The sequence below is a fragment of the Panthera pardus genome, unplaced genomic scaffold, assembly GCF_024362965.1.
Source record: "Panthera pardus isolate Hobbes unplaced genomic scaffold, ASM2436296v1 HiC_scaffold_27, whole genome shotgun sequence".
Taxonomy (NCBI): Eukaryota; Metazoa; Chordata; class Mammalia; order Carnivora; family Felidae; genus Panthera; species Panthera pardus.
In genome coordinates this window covers 124,722,391-124,742,084 of record NW_026526843.1, presented here as the reverse complement: position 1 = coordinate 124,742,084, position 19,694 = coordinate 124,722,391, and the positions used below count along the sequence as shown (strand labels likewise).

The following is a 19,694-nucleotide window of genomic DNA, read 5'->3' as shown; positions in this document are numbered from 1 at the left end:
TTGTTTTGGAACACATCTGTGAGGCGTGGCATTGCCTCTGTGGAGACAGAGGAGCTGGTGGGCACCATTTCCTCTGCTCCTGAGCGGAGGTGCAGAGACACATCCTCAGGGCAGCTAACCACAACACTGCACAGCAGGCTTGCTCCAAATCCCACACCCTTGTGCTCTGGTGTGACTGCCCTTCTGTACCAAACCTGCATCTGTCGCAGCACAGCGAGAACCTTTCCCAGAGGACCGGTGCCAATCTCCCCAACACCAGGACCCTGAAGTTTGGAAGTTTAGAAGTCAGCAGAGCTGGCTGGGGTAAACCCCAAATGCACTGTGCTCCTCTGGGCCGGCAAGTAACGCGGAATAGACAGAAGACAGCAATCTGAAAGACACCTAGACACATGAGGGGAAAGTATTCACTCTTCTTCGGGGGGACTTCCCTGAGAGCATAAGCATGAACTCCTCTCTCCAGAAACAAGGGGCCTGGCTAGGTCCCATTTCTGTCCCCCCGCCCCCACCATAAGCCACTTCAGTAAATAGCACAGTGCCCACACAGTGGATGCCTGACCTGCTAACACCGAGTCCTGCCCCCCTGCACTCTGCTGGCACCGCTTCTGTGCATAGAAGCCAGTGCAGGGGGCGCCTCCCCCAGAAGACCAGCACACATCCCCCACACCCCACGTGTACCGACCATTGAGTTGTGCAGGACTTCAGTTCTAGTGGAACTAGCATCAGGTCTCTTTTACCATGCCTGCTTAAAAACTTACCCCACTCTGGCCAAGGACCCAACACTGTCCACTGCAGGTAAAGAGAGCATCTGCAGATGACTGGCCTGAGGGACAGAGCAGCCACAGCAGAGCAGCAGAGCACACCAAGCATACACCACAGACATTCCCTGAAGCATGAAGTCCTGCACACTGTATGACTGGTTCTTCATAAAGCCTTTAGTCTCACTGTGTGGGCACCGTGGGCACTGTGGGCACAGGAAACATATCAGGCTTTTCTAACACAGAGAAGAAGACAGAGACCTAGACAAAGTGCCAAGAAGAAGGAATTCATCCCCAAAGAAACAACAAGATAAGGTCACAGCCAGAGATCCAACCCCAGCAGATGTAAGTAACATGCCTGGTGGAGAATTTAAAGCAACAACCATAAGGATACTGGCTGGACTTGAGAGAACAATGGAAGACATCAGGGGCGCCTGGGTGGCTCAGTCGGTCAAACGTCCAACTTCGGCTCACGTGATGATCTCGTGCTCTGTGAGTTCCAGCCCGACGTCGGGCTCTGTGCTGACAGCTCAGAGCGTGGAGCCTGCTTTGGACTCTGTGTCTCCCTCTCTCTCTGCCCCTCCCTTGATCATGCTCTCTCTCTCTCTCTCTCAAATAAAGAAGGAAATAAGTAAGTAAGTAAGTAAGTAAGTAAGTAAATATATAAATAAACAAACAAACATTAACAATTTCTTTTAGAACTTTTAGTAGAAGGGAGGAGGACATCAGGGAGGCCACCTTGATAAAGCAGTTATAACACAATCATTCAGAAATGAAAAAATAAAATAACAGCTTCATAACAGGCTAGATGGAAGGACCACAAGGCCGGAAGAAGCAGACGGATGAACAACTGATACGGAAGATAGAGTTATGGAAACTAAAGAAGGTGACAGAGGAGAGAGAGAAAGAAGAATTGTGGTGACAGATTTAGGGAACTCAGTGACTCCATCAAATGTAATAACATTCATATACTAGGAGTCCCAGAAGAAGAGAGAAAAAGGAGGAGAGAACATTTATTTGAGGAAACAAAACATCACATTCAGTGATAGGGAAAAGACAGCGCGTCCACGACAGAACTCCCATCAAAATTAACAAAAGTAGGACAACCCCAAGACGTACTGTAATTAGAGATACAAAAAAATAGGGACAGAGAAAAAGTGTTAAAATCAGCAAGACAGGGGTGCCTGGGTGAGTTAGTCCGTGGAGCGACCAACTCTGATTCTGGCCCAGGTCATGATCCCCGTGCTGCCTGGCCTCACTATTCTGTGAGGGCCTCACTGTTCTCACAGCGGGGGATGTGAGAGTCCCCAGTGGAGGGAGGAGAGGTTGCAGTGGCGCCATTTCCCCTCCAGCACCAACACGGTGGGTGGGACTTCAGAGAGCAGTACTGCCACTGCCAGTGGAGGCAGGACCCGCTGACACCCCACCCTGTCCATCCGTGCCTGGCAACTACTTATTTACTGGGGAAGGAAACAGGCATTCAAGTCCAAAAGGCACAGAGAACTCCCCTCAGAATCAACAAAAGCAGGTCAACACCATGACGTATCATAGGGAAACTTGCAAAATATAGGGATAAAGAGAGCATTCTGGCAGAGAGGAGTTAAGATGGCAGGGCAGCATGGAGACCCTGAGTTTGTCTCATCCCTGAAATGCAGACAGATCAGCATCAAACCATTGTAAACACCTGGGAAAATTGGTCTGAGGATTAATGAAACAATCTGCACACCTTGAGCCTCAGAACTTGGCAGGTCTGTGGTGCGAAGAAGTAAACCGGGGTAGAGAAAAGCCATGGAGGGCAGGGAGCCATTTTGGCAGAGAGAGAGCAGAGAGGGAAAGAGAAAAGGGGGAGAGTGTGGGACATCGGGAGCGTGCAAGAAGAGAACTCTCCCTGAAAGTAGCTGGAGAGAGGGACAGAGAAAAGGGTGAAAACACTCAAAGAGGACTGGACAAGAAATCTGCTCCCTATCACCACTGATGGGGGGAAAGGAGAGCATTTCAACAGCACAGGACTGTGTTAACAGTGGAGCACGAGTCTGACGTTTCAGAGCTCAGTGCCTGGTGGTGCTCTGGTGACAAAGTAGGGAGAATCTCCCAGGAGCAGGCAGCGTGGCCTGCGGGGTCCACGTGCCACATGGGGAGAAGCAATTTCCCTGCGTGGAGAGAATCTGGTAGACGCCATATGGCCTCTGGCCTCCCCACGGGAAAAGACCCCACAGGCCCAGGAGAGCTGCCTCATTTGCTGGCATTGAGACAAAGACGCCAGAGTGCAGAGAAACCTGGCCCCAGCTGCGTGCTGTGATCCGAACCTTTGAGGGTGTGCTGGCGCACAACCGTTTTCTGGGACAAGTCGTCACCTGCCCATTGCTCCCAGATAACTGGCGTGTGTCCAATCCGGGGGAATCTCTGAAGCCTGGGGTTCTGAGACACAGTCCCATCGGAGATCCAACTCTGGAGGGAAGTGCTGCCTGGCCGGCGGACAGCCTGGACACAGACAGTGTGGATGCAGGGAGTGGACAGAGGCCTGAGACAAAGGAGGGGTGCTTCCTCACGTGAGGGTACAAAATTCCCATTCCAGAGACTGGAGAGCTAGCTGAGTGAAGTCATTTTCTTCTCTAGCGTGCGCCCCCTCCCACACACACTCATCAACGCTAGTGAGCTAAGCAGCGCCACCCAGCGGAAAACAAAGTCCACCCCCGCCCCGAGCCTGACCAACCTGTGTCCTCCAGACACATCTCCCAGAAGACCAGAACAAATCCCTCCACCTGTCAAGTCTGTGGACTACAGCGTACTGCAAAATTTCAGTTCTAGGGAAAAGTGGAGGCAACCCCACTCGGATTTCATTCCGTACGCTTCTTCATCTGTTCATTCTCTTTGCTTCTGTTTTTCTGATGTGTTCTGTTCTCTTTTGTTATGTTGGTTCCTTTTTCTTGCACTCAGAAGGAACAACTTTTTTTTTAAATTGTTCAAGTTTAAAAAATTTATTTTGTTTTCTTTAACGGTTTTATTCGACTTTACTATTTAAATTCTTTTTAATGTGTTCATTTTTTAAGCTCTGTTTCCTTTCTCTTTTAGTCCCTTTAATATCAAGCATCTCTTAACATGCAGACAGATGCATACCTAGGATCTAGCTTCCTTTAAATGATATTTTTGTTTTGTTTTTAATATTTTACTTTTAACTCTTTAAGTTATTAATTTATTTCTCCCTCCAACATGACAAGATGGAGGAATTCACCCAAAATGAAACGAGAAGAAATGACACCTAAGACGTAATCAACACAGATACATGTAAGATGTCTGAACTAGAATTCAAAACCACAATTATAAGACTACTAGCTGGGGTTGCAAACAGCACAGAAGACACCAGAGGAACACTTTCTGCAGAGATAAAAGAACTAAAAGCTAATCAGGCCAAAATGAAAAATCCTATACCGAGATGCAATCAGGAATGGCTGTCATGACGGCAAGGATGGAGAAAGCAGAGCAGCAATTCAGTGATATAGACCGTAAGACTATGGAAAATAATGGAGCAGCAAAAGAGGTAGGAAACAAATGCAAAAGATCACGATACAAGACTTAGGTGACTCAACCACTTGTGAAAGAGGAAGGACATTCATATCCTAGAAGTTCAAGAGGAGGAATAGAGAAAACAAGGGGCAGAAGGTTTATGTGAGCAAATTGTAGCAGACAACTTTCCTAATCCGGGGAAGGACACAGACATCAAAGTCAAGGAGCACAGAGAACTCCCATTAGATTCAATGCAAAATAACCAACTCCAAGGCATATCATAGTCAAATTCACAAAACACACAGACAAGGAAAGAATAATGGAAACAGCAATGACAAAAACAGTTCTTCACCTACACGAGGAAGCAGGCCAGGCTTACAGCATATCTGTCCACAGGAACTTGGCCAGCTATAAAGGAGAGGCAGGATACTTTCACCGTGCTGAATCAGAAAAATCACGCAACCAAGAATGCTTTATCCAGAACTGCTGTCATTCAGAATGGAAGGAGGGATAGAGTATTCCAGACAAGCCAAAACTAAAGGAATCTGTGGCCACTAAACAGGCCCTGCAAGGAGTCTCTAGGAGGACTCTGTGAGTGTAGAAAGAAACAAAACGGAACAGAACAGAACAGAATGTAAAAGAAAACAAACAAACAAACAAACAAACAAACCACAAAACAGATCAAAAGCAACCAAAACCTAGAAAGGGCAAGAGAATTTCACCAAAAAGACCACCTCCACAATGGCACTAAATTCATGTCTAAAGGTAATGGACCCAATGCTCCAATCAAAAGGTAAAGGTAACCACTCTAAAGGTAAATGGGCCCAATGCTCCAATCAAAAGACCCAGGGCATCAGAACGGATTTCAAAACAAGGTCCATCCAAATGCTGCCTACACAACTCTCATTTTAGACTAAAGACACTTGCAGATTGACAATGAGGGGATAGAGAACCACCTATCGTGCTACTGGACATCAACAGAATGCTGGAGTGGCCACACCTGTATCAGACAAACTAATCAGACCAAATAATTAAGGGGTCTATCCATCAAGAAGATCCAGCAATCGTAAATAGTTACGTCTCCAAGTGGGACCACTCAAACATGTAAGCCAATTAAGAACAAACAAAGAAAATCATGGATACTAATACCATAACTGTAGGGGACTTAAATACCCCACTACAACAATGGACAGATCATCTAAACACAAAATCAGCCAGGATACAATGGCTTTGAATGACAGGCTGGACCAGATGGACTTAGCAGATATATTCAGAACATTTCATCCTAAAGCAGAAGAATACACATTCTTCTTGAGTGCACCTGGAACATTCTCCAGAACAGATCACACACTGGGTCTCAAGTCAGCCCTCAACATGTGCAAAAAAGATCGAGCTCATGCCATCCATACTTTCAGACCACAAGGCTATGAAACTTGTAATCAACCACAAGAAACAAGTTGGACAGCCCTCAGAAAGATGGAGGTTAAAGAATATCCTACTAAAGAACAAATGGGTTAACCAAGAAATTTACGAAACGATAAAGAAATACAGGGAAGCCAATGAAAATGAAAACACGGCAGTCCAAAGCCTTTGGGAGGCAGCAAAGGCAGACCTAAGAGGTTTGCAAATCAGGCGTATCTCGAGAAGCAAGAAAGTCCCCAAACACACAATCAAAACTTGGCCCCGAAGGCGCTGGAAAAAAGAACGGTGAATAAAGCCCAAAACCAGAGGAAGAAGGCAAATGATACAGATGAGAGCAGAAATCAATGACATCGACTGATCAACGGACCAGTAGAACAGATCAACGAAACTAGGAGCTGGTTCCCTCAAAGAACTAACAAAACTAATAAACCCTAGACAAAAATAAAAAATAAAAAGGAAAGGACTCAAAAAATAAAATCAGGAATAAAAATAAGAGAGATGACCATCAGTACTTCAGAAATACAAACAATGATAAGAGAATATTATGAGCAGTGATATGCCAACAAACTGGGCAATCTGGAAAAAATGGACAGACTCCTAGAAGCATGTAAACTACCAAAACTGAAACCGAAGATATAGACAATTTGAACAGACCCATAACCAGTAAGGAAACTGAATCGTAGTCAAAGCTCTCACAACAAAAACATTCCAGGGCCGGATGGCTTCCCAGAGGAATTCTACCAAACAGTTAAAGAAGGGTTAATACCTCTTCTTTCAAAGCGGTTCCAAAAAGTAGGAACGGAAGGAAAACTTCCAAATTCATTCCATGAGGCCAGCATTACCCTGAAAAATGCTGTTTCGAAGGCGCAGATGCACCCAAATGTTTATCGCAGCAGCACTCTCAACAACTGCCCATCTAGGGAAAGAGCCCAGCAGTCTTTTGACTGATGAATGGATAAAGAAGAGGTAGTGTATTTACGCAGTGGAATATTACTTGGCAGTCAGAAAGAATGAAATCCTGCCATTTCCAACAACGTGGATGGAAGTGGAGTGTATTACGCTAAGCGAAATAAGTCAGTCAGAGACAGACAAATACCACACAACTTCACTCATATGTGGAATCCAAGAAACAAAACAGATGGACGTAGTGGAAGGCAAGGAAAAAGAAGGTAAAAACAGAAGGGGGACACATAAGAGACTCTTAAATACACAGAAGCAACTAAGGATTACTCGAGGGAGGAGCACGGGGGATGGACTAAACGCGTGATGGACATTAAGGAGGACACTTGTTGGGATGAGTACACCTGGGTGTTACAGAGAAGTGATGGATCACTAAATTGTACGCCTGAATCCATTGTGACCCTCTCTGTAACTTGACTTTAAATAAAAGTTAAAAAAAAGAGACAACAAATTCTGAAAACAGCTAGGGATGAAAAAGGTCCTTAACCTACAAGGCTTGAAGTTAGCAGCAGACCTGTCCTCAGAAACCTGGCAGGTCTGAGGAGAGGAACAGGAAATACTCACGGTGCCGAATGGGAAAAATGTGCAACCGGGAATTCTTTATCGAGCACCAGCAAGGCTGTCACTCAGAACAGAAGGAGGGTTAAAGACTTTCCCAGACAGACAAAAACCAAAGCAGTTCGTGACCCCTAAACTACCAGGCAGAAAATGTTAAGGGGACCCCCTGAGTGGGAGATTAAAAAAAGAAGATAAAAGTCCTGAGCAACAAACACGGCAAAGGACCAGGTCACCTGAAACACCAACTCTACACGTTAACACGATGGCACTAAAATCGTATCTTTCGACAATCATTTTGAATACAAATGGACTAAATGCTCCATCCAAAAGGCATAGGGTATCAGAAGGGCTAAGAACTGACACAACTCAACACCAACCCTCCCCCTGCAATTATGCATTCAAAAATGGGCAGAGTGCTTGTTCAGATGTTCTTTTTTCCCCAAAAAACACACGCAGATGGCCAACAGACACATGAGAAGATGTTCAAACTCACTCATCTTCAAGGAAGTGAAAATCAACACAACGAGATTAGGGGCTGATACGTGTCCCAAAGGCTAAAATCCAAAACATAAGAAACGACATGTGTTGGTAAGAACATGGAGGAAAAGAACACTCTTGCAGTGCTGGTGGGAATCCAAACTGGTACAGTCATACTCTTTGGAAAGAGTATGGAGCTTCCTCAAACACATTAAAAACAGGATTACCATGTGAGTTGGTAATTCCACGACCTTTTGGAGGTATTTACCTCCAAAGAAAGAAAATGAAACCTTAATCCGAAAAGATACATGTCCCCCGATGTTTCTGGCCACACTGTTTATGAGAGCAACCTAAGACAAATGGATAAGAAAAACATGCACCTGCACAATGCAAAATTACAGAAAAGGAAGAGATCGTGCCATCTGCAACAACATGGTGGGACCTGGAGGGTGTACTGCTAACTGACAAGAAGTCAGACTGAGAAAGGCAAATAGAAATGATTTCACTCCTAAGGGGAATCAAAAATAAAACAATGAAATAAGCAAAGAAAATGCAGAATCAGACCCATACACAGAGAAGAAACTGATGGTTGCCAGAGGGGAGGAAGCGGCAGAATGGACAAAATGGGTGGAAGGGAGTGGGAGATACAGGCCTCCAGTTACGGAACGAGTCAGTCTCAAGAATCAAAGGCACAGTATTCGGAGCACAGTCAATGATGTAACAGCGATGTAATGGGACAGATGGAGCTAGTGATGTTGTAATAGCGATGTAATGGGATAGATGGAGCTATCCTGGCACACTTGTGGTGAGCATAACCTGATGTATAAATGTGTCAAATTCGCTATGTTGTACACCTGAATCCCATGTTGCAACCACACACAAATTTTGAGAAAGAAAGAAGGAAAGGAGGGAGGCAGGGAGGGAGGCAGGGAGGGAGGGAGGGAGGGAGGGAGGGAAGACGGGAGGGAGGGAGGAAGGAAAGAAAGAAGAGAGAGAAAGAAGGGAGGGAGGAAAGAAGGGAAGCCATGGGAGAAAGAAGGGAAGGAAAGATAGGGGAGGGGAGTGGACAGGGCGGAGGTAGGGGACAGGAGGGGAGGGGAGGGGAGAGAAGGGAAGGGAAGAAAGATGGAAACAAAGATAAAAGGAAGCAAGGCAGAAATGAAAGAAGGGAGAGAGAAGGAAGCAAGGAAAGAAGGAACGGAGGAGGACTGGAAGGAAGGAAGGAAGGGAGGGAAGGAGGGAGGGAGGGAGGGAGGGAGGGAGGGACAGGGGTAGGGAAGGAGGGAGGGAGGGAGGCAGGGAGGGAGGGAGGCAGGGAGGGAAGAAAGAAAGAAGGGAAGGAGGGAGGAGGGAGGGAGGGAGGAGGGAGGGAGGGAGGAAGGAAGGGGAGAGAGAGAGAAAAGAAAAAAATGAAAGAAGAAAAAAAAAAAAAGAAGAGAAAAGAGAAGAAAAGCCAAGCCAAGCCAAGCCAAGCCAAGCCAAGCCAAGCAAAGAGAAGAAAAGAAAAGAAAGAGAAAACCAAGGGGCAAGTATTTGGAAAAATCTTAAAACCTATATCCCAAATGTCTCTTGGTGGAAAAAAAAATGGATCCCGATTTACATGTCAGACCTAAACCTGTAAATGTCTTAGAAGAAAACTTGGGGAAATGCTTCATGCCATTGTAGTTGACAGGGATTCTTGGACTGACGCCAAAAGCACAGAAAGGGAAAAAAAAAATAGCTTGACTTCATGAAAATTGAATATGTTGTGCATCAGAGAATACCATTAAGGGAGTGAAAAGGCAAGTGACAGAACAGAAGAAAGTATGGTGAAATTACGTATCATAAGATATTAACATCCACAACTTATAGGCAGTTCCTAAAGCACAAGAACAAAATAACAACCCAATTTAAAGATGGGCAAAAGACCTGAATAGACATGTCTCCAGAGCTGACCAACACATCGCCAATAAGCACATAAGAGATGCACACTATCACTAATCATTACAGAAAGCAAACAAAACCACCGAGTAAGACACCATCTCACAACCATTACGATGGCTCTTATTACACAAACAGAAAACAACAAATATTGGCAAGGCTGTGGCCTAATGGGATCTATTCTGGAGAAAGTTCCTTGAGCACTTGAAAGAAGGTGTGTTCTGTTGCTTTGGGATGCAATGTTCTGTATATAGCTTTTAAGTCTGCCTGTTCTATTGTGTTGTTTAAGGTCAATATTCCCTTACTGATTTTCTGTCTGGATGATTGGTCCATCGATGTAAATAGGGTATGAAAGCCCCCTACTGTCATTGTATACGTATCTATTTCTCCCTTTAGGTCTGTTAATGTTTGTGTTCTCTATGTGGGCGCTCCTATGTTGGGTCCATAGATATATAAACATGTTAGGTCCTCTGCTGGACTGACGGATTTTTCATTATGATATGCCCTTCTTTGTTCTTACACAGTTTTTATTTGTCAGGTTATTTTGTCTGATGTGACCATAGGTACCCCAGCTTTGTTCTGGTTTTCCTAAGCATGGGATGTCTTTTCCCATACCTTCACTTGTGGTCTGTGTGCATCCTTCCATCGTAAGTCATTCTCTCACAGGCAGCATATAGATGACTGTTGTTTTCCAAGTCCATTCAATCACTATGTTTTTTTGATTACACAATTTAGTCCTTTTACACTTGGAGTAGTTATGGATAGGTCTGTACTCGCTGCCGGCTGTTTTGCAGTTACTCTGTTTCTTTTCCTCTTGTCCAGCTCTCTGGGGTTTGAGGAGTTTCTTAAGTGGTATGCTTACATTCCTTTCTCAACGTCTTTTGGTTATCTACCACAGATTTTTGTCTTGTGATTACCAAGAGGCTCCCGCATGACATCGTGTGTGTGTGTGTGTGTGTGCGTGTGTGTGTGCGTGTGTGTGTGTGTCTATTTTGTGTTGTAACAACTTAAGTTAGGATGCATTCTAAAGCTCTACATTTTAATTCTTTGCTCATGTTTCGGGATGTTATGGCACATTCAAAAAAAAAAACCTTCTATCGTGTGTGTTCTCTCCGTGATTATTGTAGTTATGGTTAGTTTTACCACTTTTCCCTTTTAACTTTCAAACGAGGTTTGAAGTGATGAAGCCCCTGCCTTTATAGCCTTTCACCGTGAGCAGTATGATTTACACTTCCACGTTGTGTTGCTGATTGGTGTCCTTTCTTTTCAGTCTGAAGGACTTCCTTTTACAGTTTTAGATTTCACGTCTCCAGGATATCCTTTACCTCTCCTTCACTTCTGAATAACAGCGTTAGCCTGGTGGGTATTCTTAGTTAGTCACAAGTGTTCTGTTTGTTTCCTTTCAGAACTTTGAGTATATCATGTCACTGACTCTGGCCTGCAGAGTTTCTGCTGAAATACCTGCTGATAGGCTAACAGGGTTCCCTTGTATGTAAATTGGGTTGGTTTGGTTTTGGTTTTGGTTTTGTTCCCTTGCTGCTTTATAATAATCTTTGTCTTCAACTTTTAACGTTTTAAGTACAGTGTGTCTCAGTGTGGATGTCTTTGGGTTCATAATATTTGGAACTGTGCTTCCTGAATCTCAAGGTCTGTGCTTCCTGGATCTCAAGGTCTGTTTCCTTCCCCGGGTTAGGGGGGGTTTTCAGCTATTTTTTAAGTAAATTTTCTTCCTCTTTCTCACTTGGTTCTCCACTTGATGTTGTCCTGTAAGTCCCTTTAGCTATCTTCACTTTTTTCCCATCTTCTCTTTGCTCTCTGATGGTGAGCTCCACTGCTTTTGCCAAAAAGTTTACCGACCCTTTCTTCTACCTCACTTGGTCTGCTGTTGAAACTCTCTGGTGTATTTTTCAGTTCAGTTAATTGTATTCCACTGCTCGACCACTTCTCTTTGGCTTTTTTTCTTTTTTCTTTTCTTTTGTATTTTCGATCTCTTTGTTAAAGCGCTCACTGTTCTCATCCATTCTTCTCTCAGGTTTGGTGAGCACCTTCATGACCACCACTTGGGACACTTAACAGAGAAATTACCTGTTCTGTTTCATTAAGGCTTTGTTTGTTTGTTTGTTTGTTTGTTTGTTTGTTTGTTTTCCCGAGGTTGTATCTTGGTGTTTCTGTTGGAACACACTCCACTCTTTCTTCATTTTTCCGGACTCCCTGTGTCTGTTTCTATGCAACAGTTGAGGCAGTCACCCCTCCCAGTTTTGAGGGGATGCCTTGGGTAAGAGGAACCGCGGAGTTCAGCAATGCCCTAGGTCTTGGTTGTCTCTCAAACCTTCAGGATTGTCAATGGCCTATTTTGCCCTTCATAAACACGCATGTTCAGTGTGCCAAGACCTGTTGGGGTCCCAATGTAGGCGGATCTCAGTGAGCACTGAGATCTGTACTAATTGGAGTACAGCCCCAGGTAACACATTTTAAAATACGCAAATATATGCAGTTCTGTAGGACCAGAAGCAGAAGCTTCCATCTGGCTGTTTCCCAGAGCAGATGTGTAGCTCTTGCCTTTCCTGACGTGGCAATCCCCAACAACTCTGATTGCTGCCATCTTTGCATCTGGACCGTGTGTAGGCCATTCAGAGACGCTCTAGGCCACTCCTGCTTCTCCACAATTTTCAGAAGGTGCCAGGTTGCTAAGTGGGGTATACTTGTGCCACTTGGAGCGGTAGTAAGTACAACTGTTCCAGCTCTATACTTAGAGTCAGTTATTCAGAAAAGAGTAACGTGTATGCTACAGAGCAGATGCTTTCAAACAGATGTGAATGGACAAAATTCATCACTGGTAATTCACATAGACACTTCACAACCCACGAGAATTGCCGCATTTACCTTGGAACCAACACTTCTAAAACATTCCTGCCACGATTCTTCAAAATGTCCTATCCCATTCTTCACTTTTTTTTAACTTTTTTTTTTTTTAACATGTATGTATTAGTGAGAAACAGACAGAGACAGAGACAGAGCACGAGCATGGGAGGGACAGAGGGAGGGGGAGACATAGAACCCGAGGCAGACTCCAGGCTCTGAGCTGTCAGCACAGAGCCCGACGCGGGGCTCGAACCCACGGACCGTGAGATCATGACCTGACCTGAAGTCAGACGCCCAACCGACTGAGCCACCCAGGTGCACCGCCGCCCCCCCGCCCCCCCCCCACCCCCCGCATTCTTCACTTTTAAACTGAAGGCAGGGTTTCCTTGTTGAGAATGTTTCCATATACCCAAGGTGAATGCTACTTGAAATAACATGGGCCACAGACCAGAACAAACTCTTTATACAAGTCAGTTTCTTTGGAAGATGCAATAAAAATAGAAAATTAAAAAAATAACAATAAAAATAAAAATACAGTGCCTGGCATATAGTGGATGCTAAGGAAATATTTTCCTGAGAAATAGTACTGTTTTACTATACTACTTCACAACACTCAGCTTCAGTCAAATGGTTAAACACTTTTGAATCTAACCGTGTTTCAGGTTCTACAATTTCTTAATCTACATATAGAAAATCATATCCTCACAACTGTCAGGCATCTAAACGTATGAGGGAAATGCTGACCTAGGAATGCCAGAGCTGACTGAGTTTTAGGAAAGCTATTCCACATCCCAGAGACTAGTAAAATGCTGTATCTAAGCATACCATAAAATGAGGCCATACAATCAACCTAAGTCTCAAGGAATTAGATTCTTACCCTCAATTTTGTAATGAAAAACAACTTTACATTTAAAACCATATCAAAATCACATCTCATAAGCTTATCAGGCACATGCACCTTTCGTTATATTTTATACGGGCTTTGCACCCTTAATACTCACAAGATCAGCATATGTCTTACAGAGAGCTGCCAGCTTCTCCTCTGGAGTTGAAAGAGTGTTTAAGGCTTGCATCAATAGTAACACTTCTTTTCCTGATGGTCCAAAAGGAATGGAGGAAAAAAAAGTACCAGAAGGATAAAATTAATCCAATCTGTCAATTCTACATAAAAATTATGTTCAGCTATCCAGATTATGATTTAAGGGGACATCAGATACAGGCTCACCAGTAAATCAGTGAAACTATTTTCAAATTCTTGATTAGAAGGGGTCAGCCTCCTCCCTGCCCCACATCGCTTCACTTAATAACTAACACTACTAGTGGTCAGCTATTTGGCACTGACACTGTAAGAACACCACTGAATGAAAGTGTAAGTACTCTAACTTAGCCACTGGTTCCAAATTAAGACATTCTACAAAGGGTAGGAATGTCTTCAAAAGCTTTCTGCTAGCCAACTACAAGTATTCAAGGAAGTTTAAGACTACCTAAAGCGCACATAATCCACAGGGACACACACCTTTTCCAGTGACCAATGTGACTTAATGACTGTTTCCTGGTGATTTACCAAGGATACTCTGGGTGCTAATCAAGATTAGGGCCAAGAAAAAGAAGTGAAAAAAAAAAAAAAATAGCTCTTTCCTTGGGGAGTTTTACAAGGATACTTTAATAACTGTGCCAGGGATGGGGCGCCTGGGTGGCTCAGTCGGTTGAGCGTCTGACTTCGGCTCAGGTCATGATCTCGCGGTCCGTGAGTTCGAGCCCCGCGTCGGGCTCTGTGCTGACAGCTCAGAGCCTGGAGCCTGCTTGGGATTCTGTGTCTCCCTCTCTCTCTGCCCCTCCCCTGCTCATGCTCTGTCTCTCTCTCTCTCTCTCTGTCAAAAATAAATAAACGTTAAAAAAAAAATTTTTTTTTTAACAGAGAAGAATAACTGTGCCAGGGAGAAGCGGTAGCTGAGGTAAGTGGGGGCAAGCAAAGGGTGCTTCAAACTAAGTGATACGCCTCATTCTGTACCCTGCGGGTAGGTACCTTTTTATTTTCTGAATTGTTCCCTCTTGTACGTAGGACGTTTCATTTTAAAAATCTGAAGACAACTTTAATAGTTGTCTTAAATTTAATAACTTAACTTAAGTTAAATAACTTTAATATTTTACAAACAACTATGCATGGGAAAGAGGAGGAGGAACAGGCTGACTTCAAAAAATACTCTGCTATGACAGCACACACAACTTCCGCAGTGAAACCATTTCTCAGTCTGTTCAAGGACAAATACAGAGGGAATACAATTACCGAATGTGTAAGAAGTAACCGTCCATGTAAACTCTAATTGTATGAAGGTTTTAAACTGTAACCATCTAAAACTATTTAACAATTTTAACCTGAAGCTATAATTTACACACATTGGTGGAGTGATGGGTTCTGAAGACAGCTGTCTTGTTGGCGAGGAATTTTAAATCCTTCTCATATTCCTGTAATGTTAAAGTCCTACAGGGTGCTCAAAAGCGGATTTTTAAAAATTCCAAGTTATAGGCAGGTACAGAACTCATGCAAATCAAACCACGTAAACGTTACGTACAGTAGGAATTTTAAAAATTGAGAAGCAACCCGTAAGGCCAAGTAGGCGTTTTAGATTTTATTCCTCAAATGTAACATACCACATTCTAAGCCCTAACCTGTCAAACTAACAGAGCAGGAGGGAGAAAGCACACCCTGAAAAGCATTCTTGTGAGCCTGCCTTCTAAGCCACAGAAAACATATCCCGTTTCCAAATTTTAGTGAAGAGTCTTTTAAATAAACTGAGCACATACAGAGGTCTCGCAGTAATTATTGGTCAGATTTCCACTCCACTCCACTCCATTCATTTAAAGGGTTAAATACGGGGCAAAACAGCAGCACTGCTGCCCAAAGGCCACAAACTTTTTCCCCCAAAAAACAATTCTTGATTATTTGCAGAGAAATAATGTGATTCCTATGACCAGGCTTCCTACCTCGTCATATTCTCATCCTGATTATAACTGCCAACCTGTTCCAAGAACACAGAGGTGTGTTTTCACCTAACCACATCTTAAGACAGACTTAAAACAGACTATGTTCTGTCATTACCTGTGCTGCAGAAAGGCTAGGTAAAATGAGTAGCATGTGAAAATGTCCAAGCACTGAGCAGAAATTATTACCTAAGGTTTTTCCCTTGTTCCTGTTGCACTGTGCATCTTGCTGATCATCAGAAGGATCTCTTCCACCATCTGGCCCAGGAGGCTCCATTCTTGACTCTTGCGTGCAGTACACTGGGTTCACCAAATTCCTGTTCTTTCTTATAAAGTTACTGTCTTCATCCTCTTGCAAGGAATGCCTGCTACTTGCGCCAGCACAATTTGAGTCTTGGTGCTGAAGAGTATCGTTCGACTGAGAGTCACACAACCTATCTGCTTTTACGCCTAGCCTGCAAATTCTAGATTCATCCATCGTGCCACTCACAAGCTAGAAAGAATGAAGAGGGGGAAGAAGAAATTTTAAAAAGGGCCATGGAAGGGGCTAAATCAATTGTAGTGAAGGAAGGGGAACTATGCAGTGCATAAGAATACAGTTTTCCATCCTACATTGCTCATGTCTAAACATACTGTGTACTTTTCGTATGTGGTACAGTCAGTGGGCCCATCATCATTTCACAGTTTTTTTCCCCCCTCCTTTCACAGTTGTTTGCAAAATAGCAATGCCAGTTAGAATCAAAGGAGGCAAAGAGTTGGGAAGGACTACCATAATGGTAGAATAGAAAACCCCGAGGCTCTGTCCCTCCAGCAAGTAACATGCTGGCAGAATCCACCAGAATCAACTTCTGCAGAACTCTGGGACCTTCTCAAAACTTACAACACAAACACAAAATAAAACTTATAACCCAAACGGAAGGCTGAGCGAATGAAAAAGCAGCTGTCTTGCAGCAGGAGAGAGCACTGTGGGATTTTAAACTTCCCACCAACCATTCCCCATACCCTACGTCAACAGTGACCATGGAGGCGGCAGCCCACACTCTTAGTGCCAGAGGGAACAACGCAGACATTATTTTCAAAGGATCGTGGTCCCAGTCAACCCTTTCTGGCAGGTCTCTGAGAACCGTGTACGTAGGTTTGCCTCTGTTTTACTTTGGGGAGAGCTGTCCCAAGACTGAGGTAGCTTCCCAGGATGCTCTGGATACAAACATCCCAGCCACAAGTATTGACTTCAGCGGCTGGGTGTATGGAACAACAATCAGGAAAAAGGAAGCGAGAGAGAGAGAAAAGCTAGAGGAGAGAGAAACTGGGAAATGAGATGATGATATAGGCTTTTCAAAAGTTCTGGCATCCGTCTGGCCTTCATGTAGAAGTGAGAGCTAACGTGTGAAAGCAAAGTTATCAACAGCCTGCCTACGCCGTTCAAAAGCAAGTGGAAACACGTCTTGTGTACTGATGTGGGGCCACCCTCTCCCTCTTCACGTCCTCTGATTTCTTCCTGTGTACCCTGACTTTAGCCACCTTAAGGAGGAGGATGGCTAGGGTCGGGAGTAAGGATTCCCCATCCCCCAATGGAAGCCAAAGGCCATACGCATGCATCCCAGCATGCTGGTGTACCGTGGACAACAGAGGGACTCAAACTTTTATGTCTCTGTTTGGAAACAGCTACTGAAGTCACTGCCCCCATCGGAGTCTGTTCCACCGATGGCATTTGGGGCACACTTCACAGATCAAGGAAGTGAGACAATCAGCCATGGGCTTATTCAATGTACTGTTACTGCGCTGCCCTAATCTGAATGTATGCTTCAGATTACTCTACAAATACATGTATACATCGGATATAAAGTGTAATATGCTGCCAGTGGGGATTCTGTCATTTGGGAAACCCACAAATAAGTGCTTTTGGCGTCCACAAATCCTAATGACTCCTTTATGTTACAAGTCTCTGTGATAAGGCAAGCAATGGGCAAGCCTACCTCACATACCCGGTGCATCCTTTTGAAAAGCACCAATTATCTTGTCCCTGGGCTCCTGCAAACGCTGAAGACTTATTCCAAGATGCTCTCCTGACTCTCTGGCCTGATATTCTCCTTTCGGGGTGGGTGAACTCAGTTTTTAAGACTAACAATGTAGGAAAAGCCCAACAGGTTTCATGTAACAAACTGAAATGGCCGACTCGAGGACTTAGTCAGCCAAGTCCCACCTCTACTTTACACAAAGAAGTGTTTGCTGTCATTCTGGAGGTCTGTTGCCTGAAGCAAAGCCACTGGCCCAGTGGGATTCAGAGGGGCTCTCCAAATTCCGGTTTCCTCTCCAAATCTCCAGTTTACCCGGTGACCTGGTTACAATGAAGCCGAATGGCCGCAGCTGGCTGTGCTCGCTGTTTTGCCTCAGCACAAATTATGAAGAACCAAGAATGGACATGGCTGCTGCGTTAGGCGGAGTGAATTCAAGGTAACTCCTGCTGCTCTGCTGCTCTGGCCTATACCTTATCTCTCCCCGGTAAGACTTGTTACGGCTCACTACTTGGTCTTCAACTTAGAAAAAAAAGACAGACTGGTAGATTAAGGACCTCCTCTTTAGCACCACGAAATGGGGAAATCAATCAAACCCACTAAATGAATCATCTGGGTTATTCACGTAGATGCCCATGGTGAGAGTGAAAGCAAGCTGCGGATCAAGCCTGCACCACCCGGACTGCCGCCTTTGCTACAGGCTGAATTACGCTCACTGACTGCACGGATCATGGCAACGTGTACACCACCATCGTAGACTGGGCACAAAGTAAAACATTCTGTTTCTGATGCAGACGTTACCATTGTATGCTAGGCTTGGGACACAGGCTGAGAGTTGACCCAGTTGTCTCCAGATTGGGAAGGCCACAGCACACAGGGCACTGAGTGTACCTCCTGCTGGAAGTTTGAGTACCGCTGACCTTTGAACTATTGCCAGGGCTACTGGTCTCGGGTACCCCACGGCTACCTCCTTTTCAGGTTGTGGGGTTGCCACTCCACTCTGATCAGCTGACTCTCACCACAGCAACGAAGCCCTTGCCCTAATCGATCCTGTGATCACCTCCTACAGATGACCTGTGATCTGACAGTGGCACACCTCTTATCAAAGACCCACTAAGAATGCAGCGACAGTCCAGGTACCCCTTGTACCACCCACGTTCCCCCATCATCCATAGGCACGTAGTATTACTGGGAGTTAGGACTGCCCCTCAAAAGCCATCTCAACAAGATTCCCAACAGGTGCCAGGGTAGCTCAGTCAGTTAAGCCTCCAACTTCCTGGTCTCAGCGCAGGTCTTCTTCATCTCAGGGTCATGAGTGCAAGCCCCACAATGGGCTCCATGCTGGGTTCCTAATATTACCTCCCCACCTTGTCCTTATCTACACACCTTGGAAATGCGAGTTGGGCCAGTGAATGCAGCTGCCCCCAGAAAGGGATCATCCCCTCTGTCTCCTCCCGGGTAATCATCATCGGGGCCAATGCGGCAGAAGAAATTCAAAGAATCCTGACCATAGCATTCTTAGGCTGATGCTTGCCTCATTCCCCCGACAGTAAAACCGAGTCACCCAGGGGGAACACCCTCCAGGTACCAAATGGGGCCTAGAGGACTCAAACGCTGCATCAGCTACCTGGAGTCTCTTGTGGGACTGACATGGTCCTAGATCACAAGGATGATGGCGTACATTGTTGAGTACAATGCCCAAGGGATATCCCTAGGGTGATAGTCCACACCGGTCAAAGAGGAGAGAATGCATCTCTGTGCCGTTTATACAACTTACCTCAGCCCTGAAGTACCTAACCTTTCTGGACAAAAGGACTGCCACAAGTAGGGGATGACCGGACAAAAGGTAAAGATGTATCTCCTGGAAATACCGGAGATATTTTTGCGGCAGTTACCAAAATGTACGCACTGAGGCAGGAACGGGTTAGGCGAAGGGGTGCTGGGGGTGGGGGGGGAAGGAAGAGCTCCTTGGACTGGACACACTGCTGAATGTGCCTTCCAGCCAGACAGCTCATGACAATTTGACTGCAATTTAAATGGATGTAGCTAGCAGGGGATGTCCCCGAACCTGCACCTCCCAAATAAAATACATGTGTACCTCACTGAGTGTCTGCCCTGCCTTCATTCCTCTTAGGCATCACCAGCTCATTCCAGGGGCAGAAAAATGCCACCCTCCCGATGTCATGGACAGAAGGACAAACTGCATGGACTGGCCTCAGGCAGGCCATTCAAAAAGGGG

The 19,694-nt window shown here is 44.9% G+C and overlaps 1 protein-coding gene across 1 annotated transcript; it reads right to left on the bottom strand.

Annotated features, from left to right (window-relative positions):
- Positions 1–938: 938 nt before the first annotated feature.
- LOC128773793 (gamma-taxilin-like) lies at positions 939–18,479 on the bottom strand. Its single transcript, XM_053891382.1, has 3 exons — positions 15,630–18,479; positions 13,460–13,551; positions 939–1,016 (listed from the first exon to the last, which is right to left on the bottom strand). Exons 1-3 carry the CDS (start codon positions 15,916–15,918, stop codon positions 939–941), a joined length of 459 nt encoding a protein of 152 aa, XP_053747357.1. The 5' UTR covers positions 15,919–18,479.
- Between the last annotated feature and the right edge of the window lie 1,215 nt (positions 18,480–19,694).

What these genes read in the sequence shown, in the direction of transcription:
- LOC128773793 (XM_053891382.1), bottom strand. Translation starts at nt 15,918, where the DNA reads ATGGATGAATCTAGAATTTGCAGGCTAGGCGTAAAAGCAGATAGGTTG. An exon ending in GAACAAGGGAAAAACCTTAG is followed by an intron (nt 13,552 to 15,629) that starts GTAATAATTTCT and finishes TTGGACCATCAG; the next exon opens with GAAAAGAAGTGTTACTATTG. An exon ending in GTAAGACATATGCTGATCTT is followed by an intron (nt 1,017 to 13,459) that starts GTGAGTATTAAG and finishes CACTTTGTCTAG; the next exon opens with GTCTCTGTCTTCTTCTCTGT.